This window comes from Drosophila ficusphila, unplaced genomic scaffold (genome assembly GCF_018152265.1).
Source record: "Drosophila ficusphila isolate 14025-0441.05 unplaced genomic scaffold, ASM1815226v1 contig_414, whole genome shotgun sequence".
Lineage (NCBI taxonomy): Eukaryota > Metazoa > Arthropoda > Insecta > Diptera > Drosophilidae > Drosophila > Drosophila ficusphila.
This window is the reverse complement of record NW_025064328.1, coordinates 17,090,376-17,105,037: the sequence shown is the minus strand read 5'-3', so window position 1 is coordinate 17,105,037 and position 14,662 is coordinate 17,090,376. Positions and strand designations below refer to the sequence as shown.

Here is a 14,662-nt window from a genome sequence, read left to right as displayed (position 1 = left end):
CATGAATGTAATTCTTATTAAATAATCTTAAAACCTAGCTTGTGCCTTCAGCAGAATTAAAGAGATCGCCGCCCCCTTAATCCAAACAAAGTGTCAAGCAAGTAAGCCAAATCAACACGTTAGTTGTTTAAAAACCTTACAGATCAAACATAAAAATTGCAAGTAGTAAAATTTTATAGATCGGCCTAACGATGAACATTTTGAAGAAGAGCCGTGTGCTGAATCAAAATTGTTTGCGGGACAAGGTGAAGGAGCTGTCGCCACTTCTGCGCAACTTGGACTGGCCTCTCAGCAGGGACTCGGTTTTCCGGGCCTCCTGGAACTATTATGCCAGCGGCTGTCAGGAGCGCCTCTCGAACACTCGCAGGCGCATCGAACAGAACGCTAGAATAATGGCTTCGGATAGAAGGCCCAAAGGTCCACTTCCTGCTGACCTGAAGCTGCCTTTCGACGAGAGCCAATTGCCGCCTGGAGCAGATTTGGATGAGCAAATCTACCGGGAATTGGTTTCCTGTTTTCAGAATGCAGAAGGCCCTCGATCCGTAAAAAGAACTCCCTTAAAGCGACCCAAAGTCTACAAATCTTGCGATATGGGAAAGTTTTCCACTCCGGAACAGTGGTTTTCCTGGAAACGTGAGGAGCGGGAAGTGGACGAGGTATTGCAAAAATCGAAGGATCCCTATGTAAAAGAGGAATTGTCCAAAAAGCTACAACATCTACAACAAAAGCTAACCCAACGACGTCCTTTGGTTGTACTGCCAAAACCAAAAGAAGATAAGTTACCAGAAAATGATAAGGTGTCCAAAAAAGTTAAGTCACGAAAAAAGTTCAAAGTTGAACCCAAGGCTTCTAGGCAGCTTTCCAAGGAAGCAGTGTTCCAGGGGAAAACATCAGATAAATTAGGATCCACTTATTCAAAATCTAAGACAAACGTTTCAAAACTACAACCTACGAAATTAGCAAAGAAGTATAAGGTCCCTTCAGATTTAAGGAAAACTTCCAAAAAGATAGGGGAAAAAATAAGTAAAACCTACACTAATGCTCCATTAAGGCATCAGAAATCTTCAAGCTTCTCATTGAAAGGGAAAAGTTCTTTACTTTCGAACAGATCGAGTAACTTTTCAGAATTACGTAGGGTTTCTCACATTAGTGAGACTTTAAATAGACTGATAGCCAAACATCCAAGTCTGGAAAGTGTCATGAGCTCTAAACCGATGAAGTTAAGTTCCAAGTCAAAACATATAGAAAAAACAGATGAAAGTACCTTACGAAAAGAAAAATTAAATATTAATAGAGATAAATACAAGAGAAATCCAAACCAAAAGAAAACCAAATATTCGACAGAAAACCACAAAAGAAATTCCTTATCACTATCACAATTTTCCCAAAATTCTGACATTAAAATGTGGAACGAAAATAAAAAAAATAAAAAGATCGGAAGAAAAGAAAAATTATCCGAAATGCCGTTAAGTGAAAACAATTTAACTTTGCCCAAGACTTCGGATGGCGATCGAATATCAAAGGAGCCGATAATGAAATTTGTTTCCACACCAAAGTCTTCCCTTATTTATCCGCCCAAATTAGAACCATATATTCACGAAATTTTAAAGGCAACAAATCCATACGACGGCTCTCATTTGCAATTTAAAGAGGATCAAATCGCAAACTCTGATAACGAAAAGGATAAAGGACAGGAACAAATAAACCCCAATGTTCAAGAAACTTTGGAAGAAACCTCTGTTTTTGGTAGTGTAGGGAGAAAATCAGACAAATTTGGCTGGCAATTCAAAAGGCATAAAATCGCTAGCTCGGATAATGCCAAGGAGAAAGGCCGGAAAAAAAAACTCATATATTCGAAAAATTTCGGAAGCAAAATCTGTTAGCGAGCCCCTAATTTTTGGATTTCACAGGCAATTGGAAAAGGATCAAATCGCAAGCTCGGATAATGCTAAGGATGAAGGTCGGAAAGAGGAAATCCCACATATTCAAGAAACTTTGGAAAGAACATCTGTAAGAACACCCTCATTCTTGGACAGTATAATGAGTAAACAAGACGAACTTCACTGGCAATTGAGAAGGGATCAAAACGCAAAATTGTACAATGACAACAAAAAAAGCCAGGAAAGCATAAACCAATTTATTCAACAAATTTTGAAAGGAAAATTTTTAAGCGATCCTTCACTTTCGGATAAACTTAGAAGTAATTACGACTTCTTTAGCTGGCCATTCAGAAAAGATCAAAACGCAAAAACGGACGATGATAAGGATAAAAACCAGAAAGTCCGTAAGAGCGATGTCTCTAGGGACACTCATCGTGGAAGGCCAAATACAAATTTAAAAAATACTGTTTTCGTGAGACCAACAGGCAAGAACAAGATTACATTTTTGAAAAAGCCGCTTTATGAAAAAGTCAATAAGTCAAATGATATCGATTCGGTTGTAATTAATACAAATGATTACCGCCGGGACTCGGAACCTAATGTTCTCAAGCAGCAAGAGCCGGATCTTACTGACTCTGAACCGCGAACACCTCTTGAACAAATTAATAGAAATGATTACCGCTGGGAATCGGAATTTAATTTTCACAAGAAGCTAGATCCGCAATTTTCTGACTATGATCTGCGCACATCTCTTGAAGTGAAACCTCTCGTCATTTCTCAGCACATATCCAACTTTATGAAGGAATACGGCTCGGTATTAAGTTTCTACCAATTATATCCAGAGTTATTCAAGAGCAATGAGCTGGAGAGGTCATTTATCGAGGCTGCCACCGAAAAGGAAAAGCCGAAGGCAACCAGGAAATCAAGGAAACCCAAGGCTAAGAAAGCCAAGAAAGTGGATGGCTTGCCATCCAAGAGCTGCAAGAACGCCTGCTCCCTGTGCAACTGCCTCAAAAAGAAGCAATCCGAAATGCCGGCTTACATGCAACGGATGCAGCAGCAGCGCCAGCGACTGGAACTGAAGACCTACTACACCCAGAAGTTCCTGAAGTTGCAGCGGGAGCAAAACCCGGATCCCCAGGAAAGGAAGAGAGTCTGCACCCGCGAGGTCCTCGTCAGATGCTACGAAACCCTGCATCTTTGCCAGGAGATTCTGGAACACAGGAGGGAAAACCCATGCGAAGGATGTAAACATGAATAGCTAGCGAAAAGAATCACACGAATACCATTTTCAGGACCTTAAAAACCTAATTCTAAAACAACGAATTCTCAGATGGATGAAAAATAAAAAGACAAACATTTTAAAATTCTGTTTTAATACACCTTGCCTCTTGTACATTTCATTGTATTCCTGTTTTTCGGAATCTTCATACATTTTCACACTTTATTAATCGTATTTTAAACAAATTTTATTGACGCCTTGCCACATTTTCACAAAATCAAAAATATTGCCTAGTAAAAACAAGAAACAGCAAATCGAAAGAAAAATAACCATTTCAAAAAGCAGTTCATTCGGCTGACTTTTACGCGGCCCTTAAAGATCGCCACTCATGAGGCATAAACTTTATTAGAATTAACAATTCCGGCTAAAACTGTTTCGCATGCATCCTTTTCCGCAAAATTTATTCCGATGCGAACAACAGCTGAGTGAAAATAATAATGTGCCATAAAATTCCAGTTTTTTACACCCGACCCAATTCCCATTCCGAGCGCATAAATGTCAATGCCAACGCAACTAAAATCTGCCCCCCATCCTTCGTCCTCTGAATTGTGCAGCCCACGTGGGCTCATCTCCCCCGTTCGCGAACTCTTCAGAACAAGTGCAGCTACGAAACCCGGGGGAAAATAAAAACAACAAAAAACTAGGGAAAAATCAAAGTGAAAAAGCAACAAAACTCGGTCGAGGGCTTTAGATAGTAAAAAACTTTTATATGGGATTTTTGGCCGGAACGCGGGGCGTTTCAAGTTGTTTTTTCTAGTTTATTAATTTTTATGCTAATTTACTACGCTACACTAAAATCACTGAAATTTTTCTTTTATACTGAAGCCTGAGGGGAAGCTCTTTAAATTAGTTGTACAATGTACATGTTTTGGTGATAAAGATTTGAATGGATAAAGGCATTTTAAACACAATGTTAAGACTTGGAATTGAAATGATTTGATTTGAATAAAATGGATAGCAGAACTTTTATTTTTGGCAAATTTTTGGAAAAAATTATGTTGTTACCCTTTATAAAAAATTCAGTTTTTGCTCATCTTGAAAAAAAGAATGAACATTTTAAGTATATAAATAAGTAAGTTTTTTAAAGTATTATTTCAATAAAAGGTGTTAAGCTTACAGCTTTAACAAATTACTGACGCAAAAACTGCACTGCAGACAAGGTAATCTGCACGCTTTACTGTAGCGCTTTACATGAATTAAGGACGGTCAACCGCTTTTAAATTATTTTATTTGCATTAATTGCGGAGCGTGAGGAAGTGCTGAATCACCCGAACCAAGCACCGCGAAGTATGCAGCGCTGGAATGCAAACACGTCCAGGTGAGGCCAGGTGTCAAGGTGCTAAAATGCGTTGGAGCAGCTGCGGCTGATGCCCGGGGCATTGAGCGCCGTACAATCCGGACGGAGGATGTGGCGGAAGTCCAAATGAAAAAGGAAAAAACGTTAAAGGAAAATGTGCGCTGGTTTATGTTTGCTGCTCGTCGTTGGTGGCCTCATAATTGCCCCTAAGTGGCTTAAGTTATTAAAACCAATTAAGCAAGTCCTCAGCCGAAGGAGGAATTTCTGTGTAATTGCAACCGAAATGTGATTAAAAAACGAAATGCATACAAATGTAATTGGAAAATTGTCTAATTAGCTCGGCATGGCAAGTTAACAAGTTGATCCATCAGCTAATTAAACTTTTTAGATTAAAAGCCAACCTTCTACTCAATCTTGGCGGAAGTTGTAGTTCCTTTAGTTTGAAAGTTCAGAGATTTACACAAAGACTAAAACGCTTCCAACTTTAGGGCGAAATCTCCTTAAGACGGATGGTAATTCACGCTTGGCCGAGTGCACTGAATAAGTTTTGAAGTTTCTGGTAAAAAGGATAACACGAAATTTAAGTTTGTAAGTGTAAACAGAATAACGGTCGGAATTAGTTTCAATGTTTGCCAAGTCCTTTTCCCCCGTTAATTTTATAATAATGAATGAATCGAAAATAATTGCATAGCTTGTGCTTTTGCTTTTAGGTAATTTTCATGATTTCATAATTTAAGTTTAACTCAGTTCACGTTTGGCAAAAAAACACTGAAGAGCCCCAATTTAACTCTATTCCGAGAAGCATTCAACCGAAATGCTTTTTGTTGTTAAGAATATGCTTGATAAATTTCTATATTTACCCATAAATACCTTTATATTTCGGTACACCACATTCAGTCCATATTCATTTTCGTTCTACCAGAAATTCTACGAAAAAACCGCTTTAATAGGAAAAATCAAACGAAAATCCGTTCACCACACACGTTAACATAATTATGGAACACGCTCACAGAGGCCCAATCAATCATACGCAGCGTGAGCCGCTCGACATTTTCGGGGGGCCAGACACGATAATCACACACAAAAACCTTTGAAATGCAAATCAGGGGAATCATCCGAAAAATCATACATATGTACCCACCTTTTTTTTGGAGGAGCGGGTAATTTTTTGTCTGCCCGGCCGTCGATTGCCGATGTTTGTTGCTGGTTGTTGGTTGCCAGTTGCCTGTTGCTGGTTGTTCTATGCTGTTATCAAATCAATTCAGCAGAACTTTATTTGCAGGAAAGCCCGAAAAAATAAAGGAAGGAAAACATCAGGCAGGGAGTGAGAAAAACCAAAGAGAAATGCGTGAACGTAACGAAATTCCTTTTTGGGCGCGTGTCAAAATTGATGTCGAATTGCGAATATGTTCTCCACGGAGAGCAACAGTTTGGAAACTTCTCGAGTTTAATTTCACATAATATGAAACAAGCTTGTCTTCTTAACTACAAACAACAAAAATTAATGCAAGGAACGTGTTAAAAAACCAAAAAAAAAAAGTTTGCTTTCCGAGCAAATTTAATTCGGAGTCAAGCCTCTTCAATTAATGTTAAAAAACACAACATCTTTAAACTGTTTTTTTTTTCAGTGTTACGGTTACATTTACACAGATACACAGTCTACGATTGTGTGTGGATTACATATGGTAATTTCCTTGGGATTCGCACGGTTTTTTATTTGTGTTTGGGCGTGCGGGTCAGATTATAATCGTATTTTTCAATTTGAATAAAATTAGCGAAGATTTTTCATTTCTCCTCTGTTGTATTTGGCTTAGAATTTATGGTAGTCGCTTAAACACTTTTCTTTGAGGGAACACATGTGTTGAATAGCCGAATTTTCGCTTTAATAAACATGTGCCAAATATTAAATCAACTATATGTACGCCAGTTTATAATTTGATTACTTTTATAATTTATGTCCTCATATTTCACTGTTTGAAATTTGAATTTGCACTTTTCACTTGCAACATTGTTGCTGGCAACTTTCGCGCGTCTGCACTTGAACTAGTTTCCCGTTACAAGCGTATTCAATTTTCCTCCATTTTCCCCAAACACACAGACGCACACAAACGGAGAGCAGGGGATATAAATCCACTGATAAGAGTTTCGCCTGGATTGAATAGAATTCCGGATCCATCCGCTATACCTTTCGCCACGTCCGACTTTCGAAGCCACTCAACAGCAACTGTTGCAAACATCGAAAAGGCAACTTGTGGCTGCTGCTTTCCGCCTCTGCCGACGTCGCAGCATCTCATTTTCCCGAGCTTTCCCGAGAGCTTTTCCTCGCACCACGGCAAACTGTTGATTGGTCTTCTGGATGTGCAAATGTGTGTGAGTGTTTCGGCCAGGAAGAGAGCACAAAGAGAGTCTATCTCGGTTGGCATCTCAGCGCTTTACTTAGTTAATTAGTACCCATTCAGACGGCAGTAAACAGTAGTTAGACTCTGTTTATGGGCCTTAAAATAAGTCATTAAGACTGGAATTAATAAATGCACAGGAATAGAAGAGGTAAATACGGCAGTGGTTATTAATTTGAAGTGGAACTACTAATGGGACTACGGAAATCAAATATTTATTAATTTAAATTAATTATTAGCAGATAGTGCAGTTATCGAAAGTATAGGAATTGAAATGAGGAATTCTTTAGGAGAAACTCCAATTATTCAATGACAAGAACTTTCCTAAAAAATAAATACTTTATATAGTTTTTCCCAATTAATATAAGTGCATTTATTTAAATGACCTTGCAGAAGATTGAGTACAATATTTTATTAATAGATACACACCCACATACTCACGACAAATTTGTTTTCAGTTCTGTTTATTCGTTTCTACCACAAAGCCATTAAAGCCGATGTTTACCAAAGCAACAGTTACCAATGTTAACGGCACACAAATACACACTTTTTGCGGCAAATGGGAAAGCTCCCTGCGGCACTTCCTCCTATTTGGGGACCGCAAATAGATGGCACACTCGCAGAATTAACGCTCTTTTAATAGATTAGACCCCCCAGGCAGCTGTTCAGGGGCACTTCGATGGTGCAACCGATGATGCCGCTCAAGGACCTCTGCACCCGATCCGCAGATAATGGCACCCGGGGGTCCTGACCGCCACCCACTGCTGGTTCCCACCTTTTTATTACTATCCCCAAGTGGAGCGAGGACACACGTTTGGCAAATTTGCGCAGGCGGAAGGACGAACACCTGACTAATTGATACGCTAGAGAAGGCACGAAGAAAAATTATAGTTAAGTAAGAATTTATGTGAATATATAATACACATATTTATTTAAATATAACACATTTACTATTTATTTAAGTATAAACTTATATAATTTTACACAAATATGGGCACATCTCATATAAAATGGATATATGTATGTAGGTACTTGAGATGTTCGCTAACTTCTTGTGAAAACCCCGGAAATAATGAATTTTCTTATATTTTCTTTTTGTGTAAGATTGACTTCAGTAATTTTCCTCCTTTGATACAGTAAAAACAATTACCAGGATACCTGTGTGTGTTTTTTGTGGGTGGGCATTAAGCTCACATTAAAATTATCAGGATTGAAGAGCGCTGAAATAAACGAGCCGTGGAAATCAAATTGAGTCGCTTACTTCATTTGAGGCTGTGCCAAGTTCAGGGACACGAAGGGAAGTTCGCGTCCTTGCGGCCATCTTGCAAAGTCCTGTGTGTAAGTATGTGTATATATGTTTGTGTTGGGAAAAGCTAACTTTGCCATGTCAACGCGAGGTTAACTTTTAACTTCCTTCAGTGGCGTTCGTTGACTCCGAGGAATATAATAGCCAACCTAAAGCTGTTTAGTGCTGTTTTGCCGCACATTTTGCAGGGCTAATTAAGGCGACCGTCCTTCGCAACGGTAATCCTATATATTCTCGATCCGGCGACCCCGCTCGGCAGCTTCGCATTTCCCCTGCTTGCACGCGCCTCTGATTATGCCGCATTATTGCGAGCAGCGTCATTTTGCGCGCTAATAATTAAGGGGATTCTGGGTGGGCTTCGCTCGTGTCCTTTGCCGTCTGCTAATAAAATAACACTAAAAGCAGCTAGAATGCAATTCTTAAATTTAAGCAAATATTGAAGTACCCAAGGTTATAGACTGTTGGGCAAGTAAACTGTGTGTATTAATACCTAAATTAACTTATAATATAAAATATAAAAATATGATCCTAGAATTTGAATTTGGCGGCTAAATACCGAAGAGTGTGTATTTACTAAAGGTGAGCTGTGTTCACGCCGGGTTTGGTTGGTATCTTTGCTAGTTAAAAAGGGTGTTCTGAATAGGTCAGGTGGGTGCACACGCTAACATGAGATAGTTATCGATAGTTCCCATGCCATTTTGCCAGCTCTAGCGTTTGCTTTGGTTGAAAATACAATTAAAAATTGATTTCGAAGTATTTAAATATTCAGCATCGCCAGGTGAGTGCGTGTGAGCCAAATTAACCTCCCTTTCTGCCGGAAAAAGTGATAAACCTAGAGTTTACCGCCGAATTGAAGGCTTAAAGTCGTTTTGAAAAGGCGCGTCATGTGCTGGAATCGAGGGAAATGCGTTACAATGCAGTCGCAGTTGGCGGATGCAGTTGTGATTTCAAATACCTATCAGTAACTAACAGCATTTTCATTACCCTCCGTTTTTCATTTTAGCCATAAAAATCTGCAAAAAACGAGCGGTGGCGGCATCGAAAATACCGAAAGAAGCAGAAAAAGAAAAATTTGCAAGGCTGCGTCTGTGTGAGTGAGCGTGTGCGAGCGCGCCCGTGTGTGTTTGTGTGTACGAGTCTTTTTTTTGCCTTTGGTGCGTGCGCTGTTATTCGTAGGGAGCCCGAGCCCACCAACAAATAAGTAGAAGGAAAACACACAAAAACAAGAAAACTGCAAGGAATAATAACCCAAGAGCGACCACCCAAAAATACACAACAAACAAGTGCCGTTGCAATGGAGAAGAGAATAGAGCTGGAGCGTCGCGCACGCAAAGTAAATCAGGTAAGAAAAACGCGCCATAAAACTTAAATTAAAACCTAAATTAAACGCAGTGTTTGTGTGCGAGTGCATCATGTAAATCTAGTTTATGTGTTGACGCCATATAAAAGAGAGCAATGGAAGAAGAAGCAGCCGAGCGGCATCAACAAGAAAAGAACAAAAAAAAAATTGATCGCCATAAGCAAATTCTACACATGCCTTTGTATGCGTGTGTGTATGTATGTGACGCCAGTGTTGCCATGTGCGCGCATTTTGCGCCTTGCCCGCTGTTCAGTGCTATAAGATTCAGATTTACCAGTCATTCAACCAGCATTGCATATTATCATTCAAAGGGGATTGATTTTACATCACTCCCTGCCAAATTGTAAAGATCATATTTGTCAAAAGAGCGTTAGCACCTGAAATTCAATAATCTCTACAGCTGGCAATGCTGCCTGACTTCTTGTTCTCGCCTTTTTCCTGCGTTGTTGTTGTTTCTGCCGGCCTTCAATTGTGACAAACACGGCAACATGTGTTTGTGTGTGCGCGTGTGTTTGCTGCATGTTGTAATTTCAGGTTATTTGATACCAAAATGTATCTATAACAACATTATAGCGCGCGCATCATCCGCACAAACACACGCGTATCACGCACAAAAGATACACATGCATGCCGTAAGAAAACTTATGCACAAAATAATCGACACATAGCATACATATATTGACTGCGCAGTCATAATACTTTTATGCTCCCCCACCCACTGTCTATCCGGCAATCCCGCTATACCCCCTCTCCCTCTCGCCAATGTGTTTACCTGCACGCTCTCTCCATAGCTAACTCTTGCCATCTCGCTTCAGCCCAGTGGGGGCTGCAGCGCGAAAGAAATGCAAGTGAAAAGACAAAGCCGCTGATTAATAAACATGCGCTCTGAATGGCCAGCCTACTCAATCTCAATCAGCGGTCACCCAGCCGCCCAACGAAGCACCCACCCATCGCCACCCACCACATACAATGCACCGCACAACGCCAACAAAAAAAACATTAACGCATACACACTCATTTGCGACTAAGTCAAAACCAAAAGCAGTGTGCATTCATTCTCGCTCATTTGTTCAGATACAGTAGCCTTTCTCTAACACAAGCTGATTTGATATTACTTTAGCACACCATTTTGTATCTCGGCCTGGCCATTCCTCTAGTCTTGTTTGTATATTTTTTTACTTCGTTGTCAATTTTATCGAAATGCCCTTAAAAACCACACTATACAATTTGACCACATAGCAGAACACAAAACCACAACTTTAGACGGCTTCAATTTTAAATCCCCCTCAAAAAATAGCTTCGAAAAAAATATAAGAAACAAAATTATAATATGAAGCTTTGTTTTTCCATAGATTTTTTTTATAACTTTATACAAATTTTTTTAATTAAGTCAAGTTCCCTTTTAAAGTAGAAAACTTTTTAAAGTTAAACTACGTTCATGAATAAATTTAGGTTTGCTTAGTTCCGTAAAATGTTTTTGCTGTTAACGTTTTCTTCTAATTTCTTTAAATCCTAGACTCTTGTTTACATTTTAAGTTCGAGAATATCCCCTGTAGCCACATAACTGTTCTTCGGCTAGACAGGGACAGACGGACTCTGAAGGCACCCATCTTGTTTCTTTGTTGTTGGGTCGACGCGACATATTGATAATTGGGTAATCTGAATTGAACTTGCACAGCCTCAAATAAGGCAAATGTGTACATTTGTTCATTTTGTAGCTTATCATGCTACTCTATAACCCCCATCCCCCACCCACTTTTCGCAGACAGGCGCAACAACTAACTACGTCACGGTCAAACATGCTGTTGTTGTGGCTGCCGGCTTGTTTTCTATCTGCCTCCCACCCCCATCAATTCCTTTTTGCCCGTCATTCTTCTCTTTGCGCATTCTGCTTTGTGCCGAGGCACACGCACACATACACGCTCTGGCACACACAGTCACATTTTGGGGTTACATAAACGCGCGTTGGCACTTTTTTCCTCGGCCTGCATTAAAAAAATGCGCAATTCGGCTATTGGACAGCAGCATTAATAGTTTACCAAGACGTTTGTCGTTGCGCCAAATTCGTTATTTTGCATGCAATGTCGATTTTCCATTTCAACAAAAAAATTCTCAGCGTTTGATCGATTTTTGCGTATGTATTGTTCTCCATTTTTTTTCTGCTCGCTTTGCGTCAATTTCTTACACCAGTGTGACCAAATCATAGCCTACAAATTTTCCATTGGTCTTTGGCACAATATACCTAAAAACACCACTTGATCGAACTCCGTCGATATGGCCTATCGATAACTTTATTAAATTCAAAAAAAATTAAATACTAGTTGATTTTTAAAAATAAATTAAATGATTTTAAGTCTTTATTCTTATTATGTCACTTTTTTATCCCAGATCACAGAACTGAATCTGGACAATTGCCGAAGTACAAGCATTGTTGGCCTTACAGACGAATACACCGCCCTGGAATCGCTTAGCTTGATTAATGTGGGCCTCACCACACTCAAAGGTTTCCCCAAGCTTCCCAATTTGAAGAAGTTGGAGCTGTCCGACAACCGCATTTCGAGCGGCCTAAACTATCTGACCACCAGCCCCAAACTGCAATATTTGAACTTGTCCGGTAACAAGATCAAAGACCTGGAGACTCTAAAGCCCCTGGAGGAGTTTAAGAATCTGGATGTGCTTGACCTGTTTAATAACGATGCCACTCAGGTGGATAATTATCGCGAGAAGATCTTTAAGATGCTTCCGTCGTTAAGCTTCCTTGATGGGTGAGTTTTCTTTTCTTATTAAAAAAAAGTAGAAAGATTAAATATCTTCTTTTGTTTCAGTTTTGACTGTAACGACGAGGAAGCGCAATCTGATGGCGATGATGATGATGAGGTCAACGGCAACGACTCCGAGGAGGAAGGTGTGTATTTCAATGGGTATCATCGCTTACACAATCTGCAGAATCGAATGATCTTATATTGGTTGTACCACCATTTAAAGCTCACTGTCCGTCTGCTTAAACACTTAAGTCGTTTTCCGTGGCTCACGCTTACTAAATATCACAAAAAAGGAACTTTTCAACCCAAGCTTCTGTCGCCTTTCAGATAAGCGCAGTGCCTTCTGTTTGAATGGGTTAGAAATCGATTTAGACGAGCTCGAGGCATTGGAGCAGCGGGTCAAGGCGAAAAAGATTTTGCAGGACAAACCGCCTCCAAAGTCGGATGACAATGAAGTAGACGAATTAGATGAGTATCTAAAAGAGTTGCAGTTGAGGGAATCCACATCTGCCGCCACCGCTGAGCAATCTGTGATAACGGCGACCCAACAGTCTCCTAACAATTCCAGCATAAATTTTGCTATCCTGCTTTACTGGTTCCTTGCCATTTTAAATCTGGCCAATGCCACATATTGTAAGCATGGCGTTTCTGAACAGGTTTTCAGTCAACGTCGAACTTCTCTAACTCGAAACAGCACAACTATTTGTTACTCTGTATGACCCGCCCTTAAATTTCTTTAGATATAAAAAAAAATTCGAGTTAAGGAAGTTTGAAATGTAGGCCAAGTTGTAGAATCGCTTAAAAACAAATTACTACAGTCTTGGCATTTTAAAATACCGATACTTAAAACTTTTTAAAGTCGATTTAGGGAAGTTCGAGTTATAGACTTGAGATAAAACCTTTTTTCAATTTCTTTTTCAGTTTCCGGTGATGATGACGACGAAGAGGGTGACAGCGATGATAGTGACGAGGAGGACAATGGCGAGGTGTCCCTATCGGAGGTGTACAACGACGATTTGGAGGAGGACAACTCCGATTGGGAAGGCGAGGGCGAAGGCGGCGAGGACGACGAGGATGAGGATTCCGATATTGATGATGCCGATGGTGATGCAAACGAATCGGCTGCATCGGTAAATGCCAAGAACGATAAGGATGTCGAGAAGGCAGGAGGTGGGTTACGCTTTACTACTGTAGTTGATCAGAATTCCCTAACTGAAGTTTCGTGTTCCATTTTCAGATGAATCGCATGCCCGGGGCAAGAAGAGAAAGCATGATGGTTAAACCTTTGATCTGTCGCTGTATCGTCTTTGTACGTTATAAATTTAAATATACACCCACACACACACACACAAAACCAACACAGCCACACACATCATATTTTGATAGAAAAAAGATTAACCCTTTAGGAAGCCCACAATTTGTTTCTCTATAATGTAAGCTAAAGAAAATGAAAAAAAAAAAACTATTAAGAACCCAAAACAACAAACACAGCAGAAAAAGGCGGAGTAAAATGAACGTAATAATCAAACAAAGCAAAGCAAAAGAAAAGAAAAGAAATGATATGTTTAAGCGAAAAACACGAAGAGGAATACAAGAGAAACCAAGCAAGCAACCAAGAAAACGAAACCGCATTACTATAGCCTCATCCGAACCCAAGTTCCAGTTTTAACACCTTCGTCCGCCGGATTTGCAATATGAAATCCGCTTTACATTGTAAAATTCATTAACCCTGTACGATTTTATAGCCATCTGATGATAAATTTCAACATAGAAATGCTTTCGGACATTGTTCAACTTTTTATTTGTACAACTGCGGCTTTGTCAAAGTTTCACGTGAAAACGATCACACAATTACTGCTAAGAACTTTTAACTAACTCTTAAGTCATTCCTTCTTTAAATACGCATAAGTTAAGCGAAATCCAACTTCATTCACTTTCTGCGCAAGGTGATTGATCTACCCACATTTTCATTGTTACCCACCTCCCCGACATATAAACTTTATCCGCGTCTCTCTTTAAGCGTAATGCCTCCATCACTGAGCATCCCAAATTGTTTTCCTTTATGTACTTTTAAGCAAGACTTTTTACCACATACCGAATGTTTCCACTTATTCAACGGCAGTAGAATTGTTTCATTGAAAGTGGCGAGTAAATCTTATCCACAAACAGTTTTAGACAAGATTTTTCGTTTAATAAACAAGTAAGCAACCATTATGATTAATGAAGGACCCGCGTTTATTTAACGAGATGAGATGTGTCAGTACCAGCCCATTGAAACTGAAATACATAAACTAAATCATTTTAAATCTGATTGTTTTTGGGAGGAAATAAATTTTGTTGGTTGTTCTACAAATAAATACTTATTTTAGCCTTCTTTTT

The 14,662-nt window shown here is 39.5% G+C and overlaps 4 protein-coding genes across 5 annotated transcripts in view; 3 read left to right on the top strand and 1 right to left on the bottom strand.

Annotated features, from left to right (window-relative positions):
* Nucleotides 1-6,684, bottom strand: part of LOC108093907 (potassium voltage-gated channel subfamily H member 8) — a 57,415-nt gene extending 50,731 nt beyond the window's left edge. Inside the window, 2 exon segments of the mRNA XM_017194272.2 lie at nt 5,601-5,729; nt 6,645-6,684. The gene's annotated coding sequence lies outside the window, so the exon portion shown is untranslated.
* LOC108093610 lies at nt 2-2,528 on the top strand. The gene is made up of 2 exons (XM_043208004.1): nt 2-7; nt 180-2,528. Exons 1-2 carry the CDS (start codon nt 2-4, stop codon nt 1,881-1,883), a joined length of 1,710 nt encoding a protein of 569 aa, XP_043063939.1. The 3' UTR covers nt 1,884-2,528.
* LOC122320047 lies at nt 1,946-3,247 on the top strand. Its single transcript, XM_043208003.1, has 3 exons — nt 1,946-2,010; nt 2,232-2,284; nt 2,366-3,247. The coding sequence occupies exons 1-3, from the start codon at nt 1,946-1,948 to the stop codon at nt 3,139-3,141; spliced, it is 894 nt and encodes a 297-aa protein (XP_043063938.1). The 3' UTR covers nt 3,142-3,247.
* Nucleotides 6,685-8,810: 2,126 nt separating the features above from the next.
* On the top strand, nt 8,811-14,589 carry LOC108094002 (acidic leucine-rich nuclear phosphoprotein 32 family member A). 2 transcript variants are annotated; one of them, XM_017194427.2, is made up of 7 exons: nt 8,811-8,939; nt 9,165-9,503; nt 11,910-12,286; nt 12,347-12,426; nt 12,611-12,916; nt 13,205-13,453; nt 13,521-14,589. In XM_017194427.2, exons 2-7 carry the CDS (start codon nt 9,456-9,458, stop codon nt 13,562-13,564), a joined length of 1,104 nt encoding a protein of 367 aa, XP_017049916.1. In that variant the 5' UTR covers nt 8,811-8,939; nt 9,165-9,455; the 3' UTR covers nt 13,565-14,589. The 2 variants fall into 2 exon arrangements, with proteins under 2 accessions (XP_017049916.1, XP_017049915.1); XM_017194426.2 differs by lacking the exon at nt 12,611-12,916 and having other exon boundaries at nt 8,816-8,939.
* Nucleotides 14,590-14,662: the final 73 nt, after the last annotated feature.